General features: G+C 34.7%; 1 protein-coding gene across 3 annotated transcripts; it reads right to left on the bottom strand.

Moving 5' to 3' along the window:
• Window positions 1-3,115: 3,115 nt before the first annotated feature.
• LOC128209540 (RNA-binding protein lark-like) lies at window positions 3,116-18,821 on the bottom strand. Of its 3 annotated transcripts, XR_008257016.1 has the most exons (11): window positions 17,552-17,628; window positions 16,786-16,985; window positions 16,334-16,417; window positions 14,636-14,715; window positions 12,133-12,156; window positions 11,549-11,749; window positions 11,213-11,236; window positions 10,272-10,307; window positions 8,517-8,553; window positions 3,518-3,600; window positions 3,116-3,193 (listed from the first exon to the last, which is right to left on the bottom strand). XR_008257016.1 is itself a non-coding variant. In XM_052913614.1 (9 exons), exons 2-9 carry the CDS (start codon window positions 16,975-16,977, stop codon window positions 9,317-9,319), a joined length of 711 nt encoding a protein of 236 aa, XP_052769574.1. In that variant the 5' UTR covers window positions 16,978-16,985; window positions 18,720-18,821; the 3' UTR covers window positions 8,945-9,316. The 3 variants fall into 3 exon arrangements, 2 of the variants coding, with proteins under 2 accessions (XP_052769574.1, XP_052769573.1); XM_052913614.1 differs by lacking the exons at window positions 3,116-3,193; window positions 3,518-3,600; window positions 8,517-8,553; window positions 17,552-17,628 and adding exons at window positions 8,945-9,386; window positions 18,720-18,821; XM_052913613.1 differs by lacking the exons at window positions 3,116-3,193; window positions 3,518-3,600; window positions 8,517-8,553 and adding an exon at window positions 8,945-9,386 and having other exon boundaries at window positions 17,552-17,626.
• Between the last annotated feature and the right edge of the window lie 2,593 nt (window positions 18,822-21,414).

The raw sequence follows: 21,414 nt of genomic DNA, 5'->3' as shown, positions 1-21,414 counted from the left end.
TAACTTCATTTTTGGACAACACAGCTATTAAAAGTAAAATCTTAGATTTTTTGGTCTGGAACCATATCATGGCAATTATATGTATGTTTAAACTTGGACAGTGTGTTATCTGTGTTGAAATCACACCAAAAGTGTGTCACATAGGATCAAAAACTAGGTCACTAGTTTTGGAAAAATCTTGAGAACATAAGAGGCTGATATTATACGATCCATATTCAAGAAAGTAGTGTAATGTTTTCCTTTATGGAATCGTTAACAAGTTTAAAACTGGGTCACATAAGGTCAATCTTTGAACATGGCAATGCAATAAAACTAGGTTTTCAATGATTGACTGAAGAGCTAATGCTACTAAACACCAACTTTTGGTGTCCATATGATGAGCGAAACTTAAGTAATTTGAGTAATTCAGTTTGATCACCACCATACTGCTCGAAAGGCACAGCATTCAAATAACCCGGTTATCGTTGAAGACCTGGACAAAATAATTTCCAGAACCAAATTAAGGTATTATAATCAAGGTATTATTTGGTCGGACTTTGAACTATGGTCAGATTGTTCCCCTTGATGTAATCATGGAAGTCGATAAAAGTGGGTCAAATAGTGACCAAAGTAAGTCATTGGGTCAAATCTTGGAGAAATCTTTGGGAACAGGCAGTATTTCCCCTCCAATCTTCATGAAAATAAATCAGAATATTTTCCTGTATAAAAATCTTGGGATTAGTTTGAAACTAGGTCACATAGGGTATAAAACTAGGTCACTTTTGGAACATTCTTGAGGCTATTTTTTTGCAATATTTCTGATCTAATCTTCATGAAGTTTGCTAATGTTAGCCTTGTTAAAATATTTTATTAATATGAACTTGGTAACATGGGGTCAAAGGTAGGTTACAAGGCAAAATATAAATGCTACACCATATACAATATTCTAAGGTTTCAAACAATTGCAAACAAACTCATATCCAAAGTTCATAAGAGTCCATCACTTGGCAGCCATGTGTTTCGGTTGAATATATTTCACCAGCACTTTTATCCATGCCATCTACCTTGCCTTATCAGGTGGGGATAAAGTCAACGAATATGCTTGTTTAAATATTATCAGCACAAGGTTTTGCTGACACAGCTGCCAAAGTAATACTTATGCCTCTTCTGGGTACATAAGTATTGCATTGAAAAGCAAAATAGGCCATCGGTATGCAACGATCAAGGATATATCTGTAAATGCCAATAAAAGCGGATGAAAAAAAGATGTCAAATGAAACAGGCTACCTAACTCAATAGATTTAGACTTCCTATAATTATAGTAGTAACCAAGGTGGGAAGAGACTGCAATGACATTGGTCAAGTTTGAGAAAACATTGTCGTCAAAACACTTACCGGTAAGCACACTTTACTTGCCCGCCATGGGAGATCCCACAATGTCCTATTTTTCAATCATGTATATTTTTACATTCGCCACATCAAGAACCAAGACAAGAGTAACCTTTGAGTGACATAGGGAAACTTATTTTAAATGTGATACCCAGTATCCCCTGCTGAGGAGAAAAATGACGAATTCTGACCATTTTATCTGGCTTGTTTTTTAAGATCAGCATGTGATCTTGAGCATCTTGATGACACATACTGGATGCTTGTTTGTGTCTTAGTAATCCTGATGTTTGTTTAATCCTTAATAGTACAATATATTGACTGTTACACGTCATTTAATGCCCAGGTTAATATGTTGTACACTGAGACAAGCTTCGTGATGATATTAATTTTGGAACAGGTTTATGCTTTGCGCCCAAATAAACCGGTCAGCTCCACGAACAGATAGTATAGTAATATTTTGAAACAATCCGTGATTAGAGTATCACAATGTTTTCACAGACAGTTGATCTAAAGAAATTTGTCTATATCCAAGCTGAACGTATTGTCCAGATAGACATGTCCCCGTCCTTTGCCACTTGAAATCCGTCCATCTGTTGTGTCTGCTCTATCACTTGTGACCAATGGGAGGATTTTTGAAAGAATACAATATTAACAAAAATAAGTAGGGTTTGCAGAACACTTATTTATTATTAAAGGTATTTTTTAATGTTCTTTTTAAATCGAGAACAATGAAAGGGTTTCAAAATCACAATAAATAAGCATTATATCAATTAATAGATCGTGAACTATTGAAAAAGTAAATAAACAATCTTCTCTACATGAACACGTGGATATTCACGTCTGATTTTCTGTGTCTTTACCCAAGTTTATCAGGTTTGTGAGCAATGAAATCTGAATAAAATAAATGTAGATAGCTTTGTGTAGCATTTGTAATAACTTTTATCCCTGTGGAATGATTGCTCACTCGGCAGTGGCAAAATTCAAACGAGGCTGGCGCGCCTGGAATGTCGGGGCGTTGCTAGTTTCTTGTGTGATTTGCCATTGACCAATAACAACAACACATATTATACAAAGAATTAAGGTAAGTGCATATTTTTCTAACACAACCGTACACATGCTGGGGCATATCAATACCAAGCCTTTGTTTCAGCCATGTACCATCAAAGACAAATCCATACATGAGGGTCAAAGATCATATTTTTTTAAGTCAGCTCAAGCAGCAATATTTTGAAATTACTTGGTCAAATTGTTATCTATGTAAAGTCGATGTGTAGCACACAGATTCTGGCCTTTGTGTTGAAGGTCAATGCCCCACTTGTGGCTCAAATGTCATTTTGTCATTCTGTTCAACAAATTACTTTGCACATGCTTTAAACAGATCAATTGGATATGCAGCCCACAGGTTGCAGCCACCAATCACCAAGAAGGTCAATGAAACACTTATAATGCAAAGGTCATTAAGCTATTTTTCATTCCACAGCGGTTTACCTTAAAGACAATAGGGGTCAAAGATAATTAAGACATTCTGATGGCTTCATAGCAGTTACAAATTAAACGAAATAACTATTTTAAACATTGGTGCCACATGCACATTGCAAGGTCAAGGCCACATTTAATAGCTTAAAATACTATTAAATATCTCTGGTGTTCTAATTTCAAACAAAGGATCCTATGTTTATGGAGACAAACACACATTTTCATACAGTAATTGGAATACGTCTTTTAGTAAGAACCAAAAACCCTCTGGTTAATATTTTCTTGTAATCTCTTTATTCAATTATTTAATCACACAGAAAGTAGCATGATGCTCGTTCATCATCTGCACCTGAAATGTTAATGGTGTTTGCATTATTCTTGCTCATTTCATTATGGACATCAAATAAAGTTCATCAGAACCTGTCTAGTTGAAAGTAGAACAGCAAGATTCACAATAGCATGGCACACTCTATATAAAGCCAAAATTTGTTAAAAAGATCTTATTAAACTATGTTTAATATGGAACAAATTTATATTGTACAGAAAAAAAATCTCAGTTTTTAATATAGTTGTAAACAAATTAATATACAGATGTTCTATAATTGAATGTTTACTTTAAATGAATAGAAATAGCATTTATTCATTGAGAAGAACCTGCTTGTGAAAATAATACCTCTGGCTTCTTGATTGCCTGAATACACAACCATAATCGTCATGGAACCGCATAAGAGCACTTGGCCTCATCCTTCCAGGGTCCTATATAAACAAGGCAATGAACAATCAAGAGAAAACAAACATATAACCGCTACATGAGAAGACCACAAACATATAACAGCTACATCAGAAAACCACAAACATATAAAACAAACAAATTAGCACTACATGAGAAGACAACAAACATAAGCACTACATGAGAATACCACAAACATATGAGCACTACATGAGAAGACAACAAACATAAGCACTACATGAGAATACCACAAACATATAACCGCTACACGAGAGTCCACAAACATATAACTGCTACATGAAAAGACAACAAACATATAACCGCTACATGAGAAGACAACAAACATATAAGCACTACATGAGAAGACAACAAATGTATAAGCACTACATAAAAAGACCACAAAGATATAACCGCTAAATGAGAATACCACAAACATATAAGCATTACATGAGAAGACCACAAACATATAACAGCTACATGAAAAGACAACATACATATAAGCACTACATGAAAAGACCACAAACATATAACCGCTATATGAGAATACCACAAACATATAAGCATTACATGAGAAGACCACAAACATATAACAGCTACATAAAAAGACCTCAAACATATAACAGCTACATGAAAAGACCACAAACATATAAGCATTACATGAGAAGACCACAAACATATAACAGCTACATGAAAAGACCACAAACATATAAGCACTACATGAGAAGACAACAAACATATAACCGCTACATGAAAAGACAGCCAACATAAAACCGCTGCATGAGAAGACCACAAACATATAACCACTACATGAGAAGACCACAAACATATAACTGCTACATGAGAAGACAACAAACATATAACAGCTACATGAGAAGACCACAAACATATAACAGCTACATGAGAAGACCACAAACATATAACTGCTACATGAGAAGACCACAAACATATAAGCACTACATGAGAAGACAACAAACATATCAGCACTACATGAGAAGACAACAAACATATCAGCACTACATGAAAAGACCACAAACATATAACCGCTACATAAAAAGACAGCCAACATAAAACCGCTGCATGAGAAGACAACAAACATATAACCGCTACATAAAAAGACAGCCAACATAAAACCGCTGCATGAGAAGACCACAAACATATAACCACTACATGAGAAGACCACAAACATATAACTGCTACATGAGAAGACCACAAACATATAACAGCTACATGAGAAGACCACAAACATATAACAGCTACATGAGAAGACCACAAACATATAACTGCTACATGAAAAGACAACAAACATATAAGCACTACATGAGAAGACAACAAACATATAAGCACTACATGAGAAGACCACAAACATATAACAGCTACATGAGAAGACCACAAACATATAACTGCTACATGAGAAGACCACAAACATATAAGCACTACATGAGAAGACAACAAACATATAAGCACTACATGAGAAGACAACAAACATATCAGCACTACATGAAAAGACCACAAACATATAACTGCTACATGAGAAGACCACAAACATATAAGCACTACATGAGAAGACAACAAACATATAACCGCTACATGAAAAGACAGCCAACATAAAACCGCTGCATGAGAAGACCACAAACATATAACCACTACATGAGAAGACCACAAACATATAACTGCTACATGAGAATACCACAAACATATAAGCATTACATGAGAAGACCACAAACATATAACCACTACATGAGAAGACAACAAACATATAACTGCTACATGAGAAGACCACAAACATATAAGCACTACATGAGAAGACAACAAACGTATAAGCACTACATGAGAAGACAACAAACATATCAGCACTACATGAAAATACCACAAACATATCACCACTACATGAGAAGACCACAAACATATAACTGCTACATGAGAAGACCACAAACATATAACAGCTACATGAGAAGACCACAAACATATAACTGCTACATGAGAAGACCACAAACATATAACAGCTACATGAGAAGACCACAAACATATAACTGCTACATGAGAAGACCACAAACATATAAGCACTACATGAGAAGACAACAAACATATAAGCACTACATGAGAAGACAACAAACATATAAGCACTACATGAGAAGACCACAAACATATAAGCACTACATGAAAAGACCACAAACATATAACTGCTACATGAGAAGACAACAAACATATAACTGCTACATGAAAAGACAGCCAACATATAACCGCTACATGAGAAGACCACAATCATATATCCACTACATGAGAAGACCACAAACATATAACTGCTACACAAGAAGACCACAAACATATAAGCACTACATGAGAAGACCACAAACATATCAGCACTACATGAAAAGACCACAATCATTTAAGCACTACATGAGAAGACAACAAACATATAACTGCTACATGAAAAGACAGCCAACATATAACCGCTACATGAGAAGACCACAAACATATAACCACTACATGAGAAGACCACAAACATATAACTGCTACTTGAGAAGACCACAAACATATAACCGCTACATAAAAAGACAGCCAACATAAAACCGCTGCATGAGAAGACAACAAACATATAACCGCTACATAAAAAGACAGCCAACATAAAACCGCTGCATGAGAAGACCACAAACATATAACCACTACATGAGAAGACCACAAACATATAACTGCTACATGAGAAGACCACAAACATATAACAGCTACATGAGAAGACCACAAACATATAACAGCTACATGAGAAGACCACAAACATATAACTGCTACATGAGAAGACCACAAACATATAACAGCTACATGAGAAGACCACAAACATATAACAGCTACATGAGAAGACCACAAACATATAACCACTACATGAGAAGACCACAAACATATAACTGCTACATGAGAAGACCACAAACATATAACTGCTACATGAGAAGACCACAAACATATAACAGCTACATGAGAAGACCACAAACATATAACAGCTACATGAGAAGACCACAAACATATAACAGCTACATGAGAAGACCACAAACATATAACAGCTACATGAGAAGACCACAAACATATAACAGCTACATGAGAAGACCACAAACATATAACCACTACATGAGAAGACCACAAACATATAACTGCTACATGAGAAGACCACAAACATATAACAGCTACATGAGAAGACCACAAACATATAACAGCTACATGAGAAGACCACAAACATATAACAGCTACATGAGAAGACCACAAACATATCAGCACTACATGAAAAGACCACAATCATTTAAGCACTACATGAGAAGACAACAAACATATAACCGCTACATGAAAAGACAGCCAACATATAACCGCTACATAACAAGACCACAAACATATAACCACTACATGAGAAGACCACAAACATATAACTGCTACATGAGAAGACCACATACATATAACAGCTACATGAAAAGACAGCCAACATATAACCGCTACATGAGAAGACAACAAACATATAACTGCTACATGAGAAGACAACAAACATATAACCGCTACATAAAAAGAAAGGCAACATATAACCGCTATATGAGAAGACCACAAACATATAACCACTACATGAGAAGACCACAAACATATAACTGCTACATGAGAAGACCACAAACATATAACCGCTACATGAGAAGACAACAAACATATAACAGCTTCATGAGAAGACAACAAATATAAAATCACTACATGAGAAGACAACAAACATATAACTGCTACATGAGAAAACCACAAACATATAACAGCTACATGAGAAGACCACAAATATATAACCGCTACATGAAAAGAAAACAAACACATAACCGCTACATGAGAAGACCACAATCATATAACCGCTACATGAGAATTCCACAAACATAAAATCACTACATGAGAAGACAACAAACATATAACTGCTACATGAAAGGACAACAAACATATAACCTCTACATGAGAATATCACTATCATATAACTGCTACATGAGAATACCACTAACATATAACAGCTACATGAGAATACCACTAACATATAACCGCTACATGAGAATACCACTAACATATAACCGCTACATGAGAAGACCATAAACATATAACCGCTACAAGAGAAGACAACAAACACATAACTGCTTCATGAAAAGACAGCCAACATAAAACCGCTACATGAGAAGACCACAAACATGACCACTGCATGAGAGGACAAACATATACCAGTAAATGCTATATATGAAGACAATTTCTCAATAAATGATACAAACATATTGAACAAATAACACATGTAATAACAAAGTGATCATTTTCACTTGATTGCATATTGCATTAACATAGTGCATGTTGTGAATGAATTTTTAATGAGTATTAAGGCCACATTCATTTATTAAATAATTATTTGGGCCAGATTTTGGTTAAGAACATTTTTAACTGAGAAAAAAGTGCTTACCGGTATATTCATTTCATTTAAAAACAGGTGTGTGGGAAGGCAAACAATTTTTTCATATACTAAATCAGTATACCGGTAATAAAAATCCTGGACAAATTTAACTTTATTTGAAGTGAATGGAAATAACACACAAATTATTCAGTTTATAATAAGTTTCAGTATAAAGTGTGTCCTCAGAGACATACACTAACATGATTTTGGGTTGTTTGATGAAATATGGCTTGGCAACACATTTTGAGGCATTTTTGGAGCAGCTGCATAAAGAAAATGTACTCAATTTTGTTTAAAGTGATTAGTTTGGTAAATCGAACACGAAGAATTAATTTGGTGTCAGAGGCCTTTATCGTATATGTACTTTAAATATTACATTGGATGTCTGCATTTTACATTGCTTTAATAAACAAAGGTATGGTTTAGTTTGTTGCCCAGATGATGTTGGAAGTATGGAAGTCCACCATATCTGCAACAATTTTATAATAGTAAATAAATGGTACTTACTTTTTGTTCATGTTTCAGCAAACTTCAATGGACTCATCTGTAATGTACACAAATCACATGGTGAAAAGGATCCATGTTATTGTACCTCACTGACACAAATTAACTTTAGTCGACAATTAATCTATAAACAATTACATCACATTTATAAGGTACAGTCAGATAACTCGTGCAATTACTTTATACTCCAACGCACGCGTCACGATTCGCGACGACTGCGCAATATCATAAAACAGTTTCGACCTTACCAGCGAAATTCTTTGCTAATACTAGTCTTCCGTTTGTCTTCTTTTCGATTGTCATAACACTTGGAACACAGAAAAGTACCTTAAACTGATTTTAGTACAAGTTACATCAGATTGACAATAAATCAAGATCAAGAGTTAGAACGCCATTCGTGGCCATCTTAATTAATATGACTGGAGACCAAGATCAGTACAACATGTTTATTACCCTACAGACAAGAATTTACATAATCTTTCATGAACAAAGAGGTTGAGTGCATTTCAATAATCCAAGATTGATGAGGTTTACAAGCGATGAGCATAAGCGAATTGTGCCTTGATAATATCAAAGCTGTATATGCCACGATTATAAAGTTGAAAAATGAAATTATAAAGCAGATCCGTAAAACACAATTAAACCACGAAAGCACGTTCATCAGTTCACGATTATAGTTCACGTTCATATCATTTACAAAGATGTCGCTCGTTTGTCTTGTTCCACGTAATAACACATATTAAAAGAGGTTTTCGTGCTGAGAGCGAGCGAATGGTGCCGTGTTGCGTCTTCGCGTTCATCTCTTAATACGGGGCAACGCGGGTCCGAGGTGGCGATAACCGCGATGATCCGGGTGGTGGTGGCGGCAAATAGCTGTGCACGAAAACAGGCAACCATTACATCATCATTCATGTAAGAACATGTTCACATATGGGGAAATTTAACTCAACTAAGGTGTATGACTGAAGACATGAGTTTCAAACATTTCAGACACATTCCTATAAATGCGACTCAACACAGAGTTTGAAATTAACTCCATTTGCCAGGTATCCTGAAAGGACACCAACAGTTTAAATAAAGATTCACTCCCTCAAATCAGGTGTCCTCCAAAATGTTTGTCAATTTAGCTTTGTTTATGTTTTCTTTGTGTTAGTATCAGCTTATTTAGCAGTATTTGCTAATAATTTCCCTACACAGTATGGGGTCAAGGGCACTTAGGTTCTTAATATTCTTTTAAAATGCCTAAGCATAAAAACATACATAATTCTAAATAGTGCATGAAATGCTCCAATTAAAGTACTGAACATGCTTAATATGTGGATGAAAGGTTTGATAGACTTCTATAGACTTAATTATACAAATGAACAGAATGCAAATATTTTTCTTTACACAATTTTGAAACAGAACATTTCTTGCTCTGCCCATTAATCCGCATATTTTTGTATGGAATTTTATGTTTGCTTGTATGGTAATGTATTTTTAGTTCTTATCTTACTTAACCCTACAAAATTATTGTATCCTAACAGGACACCTGACCTAGAGGTTCTATTGTTGCTTTACAAAACTTGGTGTTTTGGGATCAAGTGACACTGTTAGTGTCAAACACTGTACTTTTAATTCTATCAACAAAAAGTTCCAATGAAGTTCACAAGGTGAAGAGATTGGAAACTGAAAATTGTTCCAACACAGGTTGAATATGATTATTGATATTACTTATATTCAAACAGTAAAAATATGTTTAATCACCAAACTACATACCCAGGGCGAGCATATGGGTCATCATAGTAGGGGTCCCTGTAAGAAAATAACTTAAAGGTAAATACATGAGGGTCAATTTCATATCAACAGCACCAGAATGGCAGATACAAAAGCTCAGTCTTTTTTTAAAGTCAATCATTGGTGAAATACATACCGGATACATCTGACCTGTGCATAAGAACATTGTGAACAATCATGTACCAAGCTTAAAAGTTAAAAGGTTAAAGTTTTAACACACCATTCCCAATGAAATAAGGGCTGTGACAATACCTCTATTGTTTATTTAACTTATGATATTTAACAACAGTATACATTTAAGGGGCTGTACTCCGTATGATGAAATAGCGAAAAAAAAAGAGAAAATTGTCGAAAACTGACATAAAAGTTGGTATTGATGTGTACAATGCATCGAAAATTACTATTAAACTGAAGTACCACATAGTTTACAATTAATTTATATTTCGAAGTCTTCGTATTTTTCCATTAAAAAAGATTTTTTCCATTAAAAATGATTTATAGTAGGTATGTCTACCTAGTAGAATTCATACCTTATGTGTGATTGGCTAGTCGATGTTATCACATGATATTACCAAGTTAGGTATATATATTAAATATTCCAACCGTTCAGGGTATGCCTTCGTAGCACAGTGGATACAACACTGGTCTGCAATTTTGGCGACACTGGTTCGAACTCGGTATTCGACTCAATTTTTTTTTACATTTTGGTTTGGGTTTTTTACAATTATGATATCAAAGAGTAAAACATTATATTAAATAATTGTCCCGAGATTTGTTACAGCAAAAAAACATTTTTTGATGCCAATCTGGTGTACAGTCCCTTTAAGTATTCTCACTTAATTAAAGATAGAAATATCTTATAAAGATAGATATATATAATATAGTGAAGAGATTACTACATGTAATTCAAACAAAATACTAACCTCACTCGGTCATAGTATGGGTCTCTGAAATACAATGTAAAGAGTGTTAAATAAGCAAAAGGTAAATAATGAAAAACATGTACATGTAGATACATGTATTGTCACTATTGTGTAAAGATAGCAAATAACCATACTTATTAAACCTCTGCAAAAACAGTTGACCAGTCGCTTCTTGTAAACCAAGCATTCTGATGACCAAAAAAGATAATATCCATTTATATAATTGCACATGGTTGCATTATCCTAATAAATAACTGAAACATCTTGCCAAATGACCTCAACAAGGTAATGATTTAAGAGTATTGCTTAATCATTTAAGAATGAGAAGCAAGATACCTTCTGCCGTAGTACTCTGGAGGAGGACGGGCATATGGATCTACGTCTCTATAGTATGGGTCCCGAGGTGGAGGCAGGGGCCGTCTATCATAAGGGTCTGGGTAGGGCCTGTAACGGTCCATAGGTGGTGGAGGTGGGTACCGGTCACGGTAATATGGGTCTGCATAGGGGTCTCGCTCTGGAAAGGGTCTTGGGCGGCTCCTGTAAAATAAAAAGTAAGTTAAAAAAATATGATCCAAGTTATTTTCAAACAAGCAAAACCATGGTATATGTGGCATGTCAGTTAAGATTTTGAGTCTTCAGTTTCCAATCACTCCCATCTTTAAACAGACTGTTACAAGTAGTATTTTGAATGAAGCTCCACATTTTATATTTCCGATGGATAATAATCACTTTAGTGCTGTTGGATAGTTTCCATTTAGGAGTTTAAATTATACTTATATTTTTAATTGAGAAAAAGTTATTTAAAGGATATTTATTTTATTTACACTGTAGCTTACAAATGTAACCTATTTTGTGATTGATGTCTATACAAGACATGAAACGGTAACCACTATACTGGCACAGTGAACTTATCAACTTACGGTCCTTTAGGGCAATCTTTCGACCTGAAATGTAGAAAATCAAAGACTGTCATTGAATTACATTTTTAAACAGTTATAAGCCAGGATACATATAACCTGGAAAATTTTATATCCAGGTAATTCTGCGGATGTTCATCATTATAAAAAAAGGTGTATAACGATGTCAGGCCACCAAAATGGGACTTTTCTTGTTGTTCTGAAAGTTTAAGACTATAAGTGAAAAGGCACTTATGCAATAAACATAACATTTTGGCATCAGCAAGATGCATTATTTAGAGAAGAATATTCCTAAAAGATTGAAATAGACATAACAAATAACATCTATGTGGGAAGCATTTTATACACACTATGTATCGGTTCATGATTCAGTTGGTATATGAATGACTTTCCATCAGTCACATATATAAATCACTTAATCATTTGCTTCATAGGTACTGAGTACAACTTGTTAATTAATATATAATGTGTAACAGAATAATCCAATGTCAATGAATTCTCCATTCTTTTCTAATCTTTCTATGTGCCTTCTATCAATATGTTTGTACTCTCGCAGTCTGAAATGAACTTCCAGATTGCCCTTTGTGACATTTATGTCTATCACTGATTCATTTTATATAACATTTCATAAAAATAGCACTTTATTAACAAGTCAGGTTTAATTTTTTATGTAAGCAAAATCGTATGACTTTATTTTGGTGTTAACGAAAAGTTAATTAAAATTGCTCCATGTGAGACACTGACATCCATCTTTTAACCATCATTCAAAAAGCACATTTTCAATTCCTTTTTCATTTGTTACCTTGCAAACCATCTGAAGACATCACAAAGCTTAGCACAAACTTAAAGCAGACATCACATTAAACCCTATTGTGACATCAATTTCAATTGGGGAGTTTTATATTCATTTGACCATGACTATATTTTTAAACTGTTATTAACTTATTATATTTCAGAAATCATTGTGAGTTATTGTTTTCTTCATTTCTACTCAGATAAATGAAAAGTCAGCAATATAGGTCATGAATGATATATGTACAACATATTAAATATGTGTCATGTCTGTTGTTAGAACCTTGTACAAAGATCCACACTCAGTTTCAAAACTATTATATATGGTGGTTGTTCAGAGACTGAGTGTGTAACTGAAATAAGCTGATAATTTTGTAAATAATTGAATAACCAACATCAATAACTCCTGAGTGAATTTCAACAAATGCCCTTGGAAAGAAAATGCTATATTTGTAAAATTGTCAAATTGGCCTATATTTCCACTGAAACTGGAAAAAATATATACATGCAAAATAAAGTTGAACAACTTTAATGGTTCTTGAACTCTATACAACAATATACATAAAACAAGAAACGCCGCAATGGGACGAAACCAGGTTTTTAATGATTGACAAAATAACTTCAGCCTGTGTTTTTCTATTTTTAGTAACAGTGACCTTGAACCTAGGGACCCCAAATGCAATCCATTGAAAGGTATCCATAAACTCTTCCTTTATACCAAGTTGTGTCAGGATATGTCAACCCTAACTAAAGATTTTCAGTTTGAACATTTTTCTATTTTTAGTAACAGTGACCTTGACCCTAGGGGCCCCAAACGCAATCCCATGAAAGGTATCTATAAACTCTTCCTGTACACCCAGTTTAGTCAATTTATGTCTTCCCGAACTAAAGTTATTCAGTTTCAACCGTTTTTCTATTTTAAGTAACAGTGACCTTGACCTTGAACCTAGGGACCCCAATCGCAATCCCATGAAAGGTACCCATAAACTCTTCCTATAGACCAAGCTTAGTCGAGATATGTCATCTCTAACTAAAGTTATTCAGTTTCAACAGTTTTTCTATTTTTAGTAACAGTGACCTTGACCCTAGGGACCCCAATCGCAATCCCATGAAAGGTACCCATAAACTTTTTCTATAGACCAAGCTTGGTCAAGATATGTCAACCGTAACTTAAGTTAATCAGTTTCAACCGTTTTTCTATTTTTAGTAACAGTCACCTTGACCTTGAACCTAGGGACCCCAAACGCAACCCCATGAAAGATCTCCATAAACTCTTCCTATAGACCAAGCTTAGTCAAGGTATGTCATCCCTAACTAAAGTTAGTCAGTTTCAACTGTTTTTGTATTTTTAGTAACAGTGACCTTGACCCTAGGGACCCCAAACGCAATCCCATGAAAGGTCTCCATAAACTCTTCCTAAAGAATAAGTTTAGTCAAGATATGTCATCCCTAACTAAAGTTAGTCAGTTTCAACCATTTTTCTATTTTTAGTAACAGTGACCTTGACCTTGACCCTAGGGACCCAAATGCAATCCCATGAAAGGTCTCCATAAACTCTTCCTATAGACCAAGTTTGGTCAAGATATGTCATCTCTAACTAAAGTTATTCAGTTTCATAGGTGAAACCCGCCCGCCCGAACAACGACGTTCGCCATTCTAATAACCAGGTTTCACTATATATGTGAAAACCTGGTTAACAAATGTTTAACCTTACCAGTGGCCCTCCTTCCCACACCGGTAGCACTCCTGTTTTCCTCCCATTCCTGGTTTCTGCCGTACACGACTGTGAGACAACTGTAAATAACCAGAATCTCTAATAACTGTAATCAGGGGTGTAGAAATGTTTTGAAGTAGCAGGGAAGATCCCAAAAGTAGGCGGGGGGGGGGGGTAGTCTGGGTGTCCTTCCCCAGTTAGGGGCCAATGCCCCTTGTGGGATTGAATTTAACCCCTTTTTAACCAAAATTTCTAGTGTTGAACTGTTCTGGTGCATGTTTATTTTGTAACATTTAGGAAACAGGGAAACTTCTGTACTTGAATATGATACTGAATCTGAGAACTACCCCACTGATCTGAGTTTTACCCCACCCCCACCCCCACCCCGACCCCACCTCCACCCCCGACCAGTGAGGGCCAACTAATAAACCAAATAACTGTCAAATTCAGATTCAGGATACTATTATAACATTCCAGACCGCATGCCTTGCCATTTGCTAGCAATTCCCTCCTAATCGTATGTGTACCTTCTTCTCTACCACTTATATACTTTCAGCCACTGAATCTCTGTGATCCTCTGAAAATTAAACATTTAACTTCATTTTCTATGGTTCTAGATATCTCACCTGCAGCTAGCTAATTCCGTTTTAATAACAACCAAAAGAAATATCTGGACACTTTGTGACGTTTATTAAAAGCGTACGAAATTTCGCCAAAGGTACATGTAAAATTCATCAAAATAATGGATTATTTTTAGCAGTGACATCACCGCAAGCTTGTTTCATTTTGTTAAACATCCGGATAACACTCGTATACAAAAAGGAATGTTGCGTAAATGGTACAGTAATAGGACTAACAGAAGGACAGACACGCTCATGTTGCAAACTTACTACGCTTTTTGGTGTCTGGAAAAAAATATTCTTTTTTTCACCCTCTATTGCTTCGCTAATCATAAACTTCAAAACATCCCCATGGAGGATGCGACTAATGAGGTCATGTATCGAGCCAATGTTATTGTATTCGGAACGCTGGGAAACCCAAACCTAGAACTTGAAAACATCCCAGAGGGGGATGCGACTAATGACGTCACGAATCGAGCTAATTGTAGTCCGAACGCGTGGAAACCAAAATAAACAATACCATCAATCAGGGTTTTAAACTTATGTAAACATAAAAACATGACAAAAAATAACAGATTTTATTTTTGATGATGTGGGGATAAATAGCCGGGTGAAGATGCTAAAGTAACCGGGTTATTTTACCGGCTTCGGGCCCATTTCTACACCCCTGTGTAATACACCATGTTTCATTCATACACAAGGTCATGACACTTCATATTAACAGAGCAGCAATATAACAACTAACAGGAATCTCTCCAATGAGATTTAAATCATCAGAACCTTGACAATATTATTTATACATGTACAGAGTCAGAGAACATTGTTTGACTAACTAGAATTGTAATCTTTGAGAGGTTCTGATTTATTTTGTGCCAACTTAAGACTATAACAAATCGAATCTAACAAAAAAAGTTAAATTTTCTCTGGTAAAAGTCTGCAATATTTTACAATGTTAGTGTGTACTTATAAATATGAAAACACCAATAGCACATCCTGTAATTGAGATGTCTCATGGCTGCAGGCCATTGCAAATGTCATGTGGAGTCTTCGCATTTAACAGATCTGAATGAAAACTGACCTCAACAGAGAGCACAGAGCCCTGAAACTCTGTGTTGTTGATGGCTGCAACTGCATTTTTCGCTTCATCTTCATTCTCAAAGTGCTGAAATATACACATATAGTTTAATGTAATCAATCAAACAATATTACTTTTATCACAATAAAATGAAACATTTTTTACATTAACTTAGTCATTGTTTCTTTACTCAGCATAGAGCTTTCTCATCAACTAGGGTTGAAAGTCATCCAATAATAATTATAATTTTCATTACAAAATTTTGAGTTAAAAGCAATAGATCAGTGCAGTAACAAAAGTAAACAAATAATACAAAAATGTGTACTTATTCGAATGATCTTGCATAAAAACTCATACAAAATGGACATGACATGGTACTGATTCAGTGATTGTATGTATAAAATTGAAATATGTTTTAAAACTAATTAGCTGTAAGTTCAATGATAGACACTAACCACAAATCCATAGTTTTTTACAATATCGCACTCAACTACTGCTCCATGTTCCTCAAAAAGATTTTGCAAGTCCAGTTTCCTGCATGTTTCAGGTATGTTTCCAATGTAAAGTTTTGTGGTGACAACATATGGTTTTCTGCCGGCTCCACCACCTGCCTGAAAGCCTCCACGTCCTCGACCACGTGCTGCCATTGTTGTCTCTAAATGAAAGTTAACAAATTGAATTTATAAGCTGGCTCACAAACTTGACTTTTTATATATGTCCACTTATACATCATTCTGTCATTTTCACGTTTCCTTAACATGCAGTTTATTTGCCTATATATAAAAAATGTAGTTCAGTCTTATGAATCTCATTTAGTCCTTTAACTTTGACTCGCCTCAAAAAACCAGAGTGTCAATGACCCTTTTCAAGTGCCTTATCACTTTGCCGGATGACACGGGATATTCATGCCATATTTCTGTGCATTATATACACTTACATTTATCGTCTGCTTTTTACTCTGGAAATTGGTCTCTTTTAATATGATGGGTAATAAAGTTAAGCTTGATCCCAGCATTTTTTTACCAATTGGTTGAATCAAATTATGAAATTTCAAAGTCATGGTACAAGTCCAGCTTTGAAATGCATTAAAAGGTAAAATAAAATCATTAAATATTTTATCATTGACAACATTCACTAGATTTCTTAATTATCTGTAAAAAATATATTCACATAAGGAAGATCTCATGATTAATGTGGGTAATATTAATCCAAATGACTTACAGGTATATAACAGTGGTCGAAATTAGCACAAGCCCGCAAGCCCTGCACTGGTAAAATGTCTTCCGGGCTTGCTCAAATTCTGAATTTTATATAGCAGGGCTTGTTAATTTTTTTTATGCCAAGCAATAGTATAAGAATTCGGGCTTGTTCATCCAAAAGTCTAATTCCGATGACTGATATAAGTTTGCACTTTTCCAAAACACCTAAAAAGGGCCTTTACAAAAATAACTGCTTAACACTAACAGGAAGTTGGGTGCTGACTTGGAAGTCTTATCTGGCCACTTAATTACCACTGAAGAGTTTAAATTATAGTTAAGCTGTGGTAAAATTTGCCAGAAACAAGGAATATCTAATAATATCATTCTGTACATGAAATATTGATATAAATCATTTTATTAAGATATTTTTATTTCCCCTTTTTTGAGTTTTGAGATAACAAGACTCTTTCATTAAAAACATGTGAAATCAGGGAGCAAAAGCAACCAGGAAGTGAAATGTCCCATGAAGAGTTTCCTGATAGGAAAATGTAGCAATTTTAAACTGCTTCTGTTGCTACCAAATGTTTCGCAAAAAAACAAAACTTTTTATCCGCAAACATCTCAGGTATAGGGAAATAAAAAATAATCTCAACAGTATAATTTAAATTCCAGCATATTTTTTTTAGGGCAGTAACCAAACATTATGCAGTGGAGTCAATTTCCATGAGGTGTTTTGAAAAATGCATGGTTCTAAATATGCTTCATATTTTAAAAAAATTGTCAATAAACATCGGTTTGTAAAAGAGAGCTCTCAACACGCAGATGATTCGGCTTTTAAGTACAGTAGCGTGATAAGCATTTTTGTAATAAGGTGTGCCTGATTTTCTTTGTTGGATTTGGGAGAAAAATTGATGGGTGAATAATATAAATAAAGAAATAACCAATTAATTATTTCCAGTTCATTTTATATAGTTAAAAGTATGCATCTTGAATTTTGACACGGTTGTAATGACTAATGTAGGCTTGCATACACAAGCAAAATAATAGAACTGAAATACAATCATTATTTTTTTTAATTACTTTAAGCAGTACGGTTAGAAAAATGACAACGCACATTAAAACATTCACAAACAGTAAATATAAACAAATGAAATGTAATAATATATTCCTAGAAAAACAAATCACCTTACCCACGCTAATTTTAATATAGCTCGTTACAAAATTTCACCCAATTGTAAAGATGACACTAGTTAGTCAAAACGTTCATTGTGATAAGCAGATACGGCAAAATGAACATGGTACTATCCATATTTGTATCAAATACAGCTTTCCGTTCCAACCAAAGACAACGTGCACGTACCAAAAATGTATAATGAAAGGAAGTCATAGTCGTGATTATCATGACTATAAAATGAAATAGTCTGTTTATGTTCTGGCTGGTCGCCATTTATAGTCATGAGGTCGCCGCCCTAAAGCAACAAATATAAAGCAAAGGGCCGATTTCTATTGTTGTCTCAATTTTTGACCCAGCCAAATTGTATATTTGTACAAAATTATTTGTTGCAATGTAAACCGTATATTATGAATAGACAATAAAATAGTATAATATTTTAATACGGTCAGATACGTTTGATTAAGTAAGACATTTTGGGTCTAGATGTGGGATTTACTCTGGATATGAGGTGTAAAGCTGGAGAGACTAATGTAGATCCGAAAAACTTTTTGTAACAACGACGTGTGGTTTAAAATAACACATCTAATTAATCACATCTAAGATGTAAATACAATCATCGAGGGAGAAGAGAGGCAGGGCAAAGGGTTAACCATACCGGTCACTGGTTAAATGGTGGCTGACGTGATGATCCCCAAGTGCTGATAGATGTATTCCCCGGTCGAAAAAATATCTTTCAAATCATACATCACAGTCTGACAACCGACTCGATTTGTGCGCATATCAGTGTTTTACCATTTCGACTTCAATGTAATTATTGTATGTTGGTATTTCTAAAACTACCTGTATATATACTAAAACTGTATGTGATGTTACAACCCTATGACTAAAACTGTTTTAAAAACAAGTATCATGCATACGGGTATGGATATTTCATTCAGACAGGTAATTAACATGCATTGATATGCGTACATCTGGGACACTTGACCAATATATATAAGCCTCGAGTATTGAGCAATAATGTACAGATTTAATGTCAAGGTGAACGAAAATTTTCGGAATATTGCTAAAACAAAATTTTAAACACCATGCAACTAGCGTTACTTAGCAAAATCTGACAGGTCCACCACATCTCAGAGCGTTACAATATATAAGAAGTCACTTTCGATGGCAACATTACACGTTAATTATACCAAACAATATCACGATACGCTACATAAAAGAGATTTTCTACGGACAGAATCTGCCTCTAGAGGAAACCTAATACATTCAATCATGGACATACTATTGACAGAGGGACATCTTGCACATATCCCTGAAGAAGAAAAAAAATCAATTTTTCGCTCACTGTAATAAAATTTCATAACTCTCATGGGGTCCAACGTATTTTGTGTTTGCCGAATTTTAAGTGAGGGAATTGTGTGATATGGAATAAAATGGAGGTGTTCGAAGACATTTTGGTGTTTTGGGAGGATATTTTCACCTGGTAAGTAAGTTTTAACACTTTTCTCGTAATATAAATACGCCTACCCGGAGGCCACACGTGTAAAGCTTCTGTCAGTTTTTAAACCTATGTTTCTAGAGGCATTAACAAAAAAGTTATTGAATGTATAAGCTGAGCGATTAGAAGTATACATCTGACAGCCAAATATTAGTCAAACAAGATCGAAAGACAAAAATGGAAGAAACCAACTAGACAAATAAAATGAAATGACTAAGCGAAAACGAATGCAATCCAACAAAGCAAGTGTCATCAAGTTTATGCAACATGTTGCAATGAAAATTAAAGCACTATCAAAGCACTTAATACGTGACCAAAATGTGACATATGTCAGTACTCGATGGACATATTTTAAGTGTATCAAAATACCAGTCAAAGACACAAAACACACTCTCCAATGTACCAAAAACAACTGAAATTCTTTACACTTCTTTTCTTATCAAAATATGTGTATGATGTCAAGCGAAATTATGTACATGTATCTACATGTGTTCAATACAAACGCATATAACAATAGAACTCACATTACAAATATGTTAAATTTAAAACCAGATAAAAATCACTTTGCAGTATTGTATCTTACCCTTTGAATCAAAAGTGGTAGTCAACAGCCGCTTGATCAGTATGAGTTTAATGAGATCTGTCATCTGATTTACTCCTGATACTCTCAACTTTCCAATATGATCGGAATCATACCAGACAGTTATTTTCTCAACTCTGCTGTAACCGGTATGGTGGTGGATCTGGTGGATGATCTCCTTGCTCAACATTACGTCTGTACTCCTGCAGATACATTTGCTAGATCCTCATCTGTTTTATCAACGTTCCCATTATCTTCTTCAACATCTGCTACAGTAAATATGGTATATTTTCATGACCAGCCGAACTTTTCGCATATAAATATGTGATAACATATTCATAATAAAATATTCATCTTCAGATGATTCTGATTCTTCATATGCAGTTTCTTCTATGTCTTTCTCCTTTTCTGGTGCTTTTAATTCTTCCCTTCTTCATATGTTTAGATTTTGGGGGTCTTGCCATGGCTTTGCCTTCAAAACATTATTAACTTTTTTGTAGCGTCACTTTCATCTATAATTTCTATTTGAAATAAGTGATTCTTGTGAAGATTTTGGTCAAAACTTACGTGAAAAACTACAGAAACAAACTCAGTAGCCAAAAGTTTAAACATAAACCATCTTCTGATCTAACT

The sequence above is a fragment of the Mya arenaria genome, chromosome 11 (assembly GCF_026914265.1).
Source record: "Mya arenaria isolate MELC-2E11 chromosome 11, ASM2691426v1".
Lineage (NCBI taxonomy): Eukaryota > Metazoa > Mollusca > Bivalvia > Myida > Myidae > Mya > Mya arenaria.
Note: the sequence above shows the minus strand (reverse complement) of the source record. Positions and strands in the feature narration are given on the sequence as shown.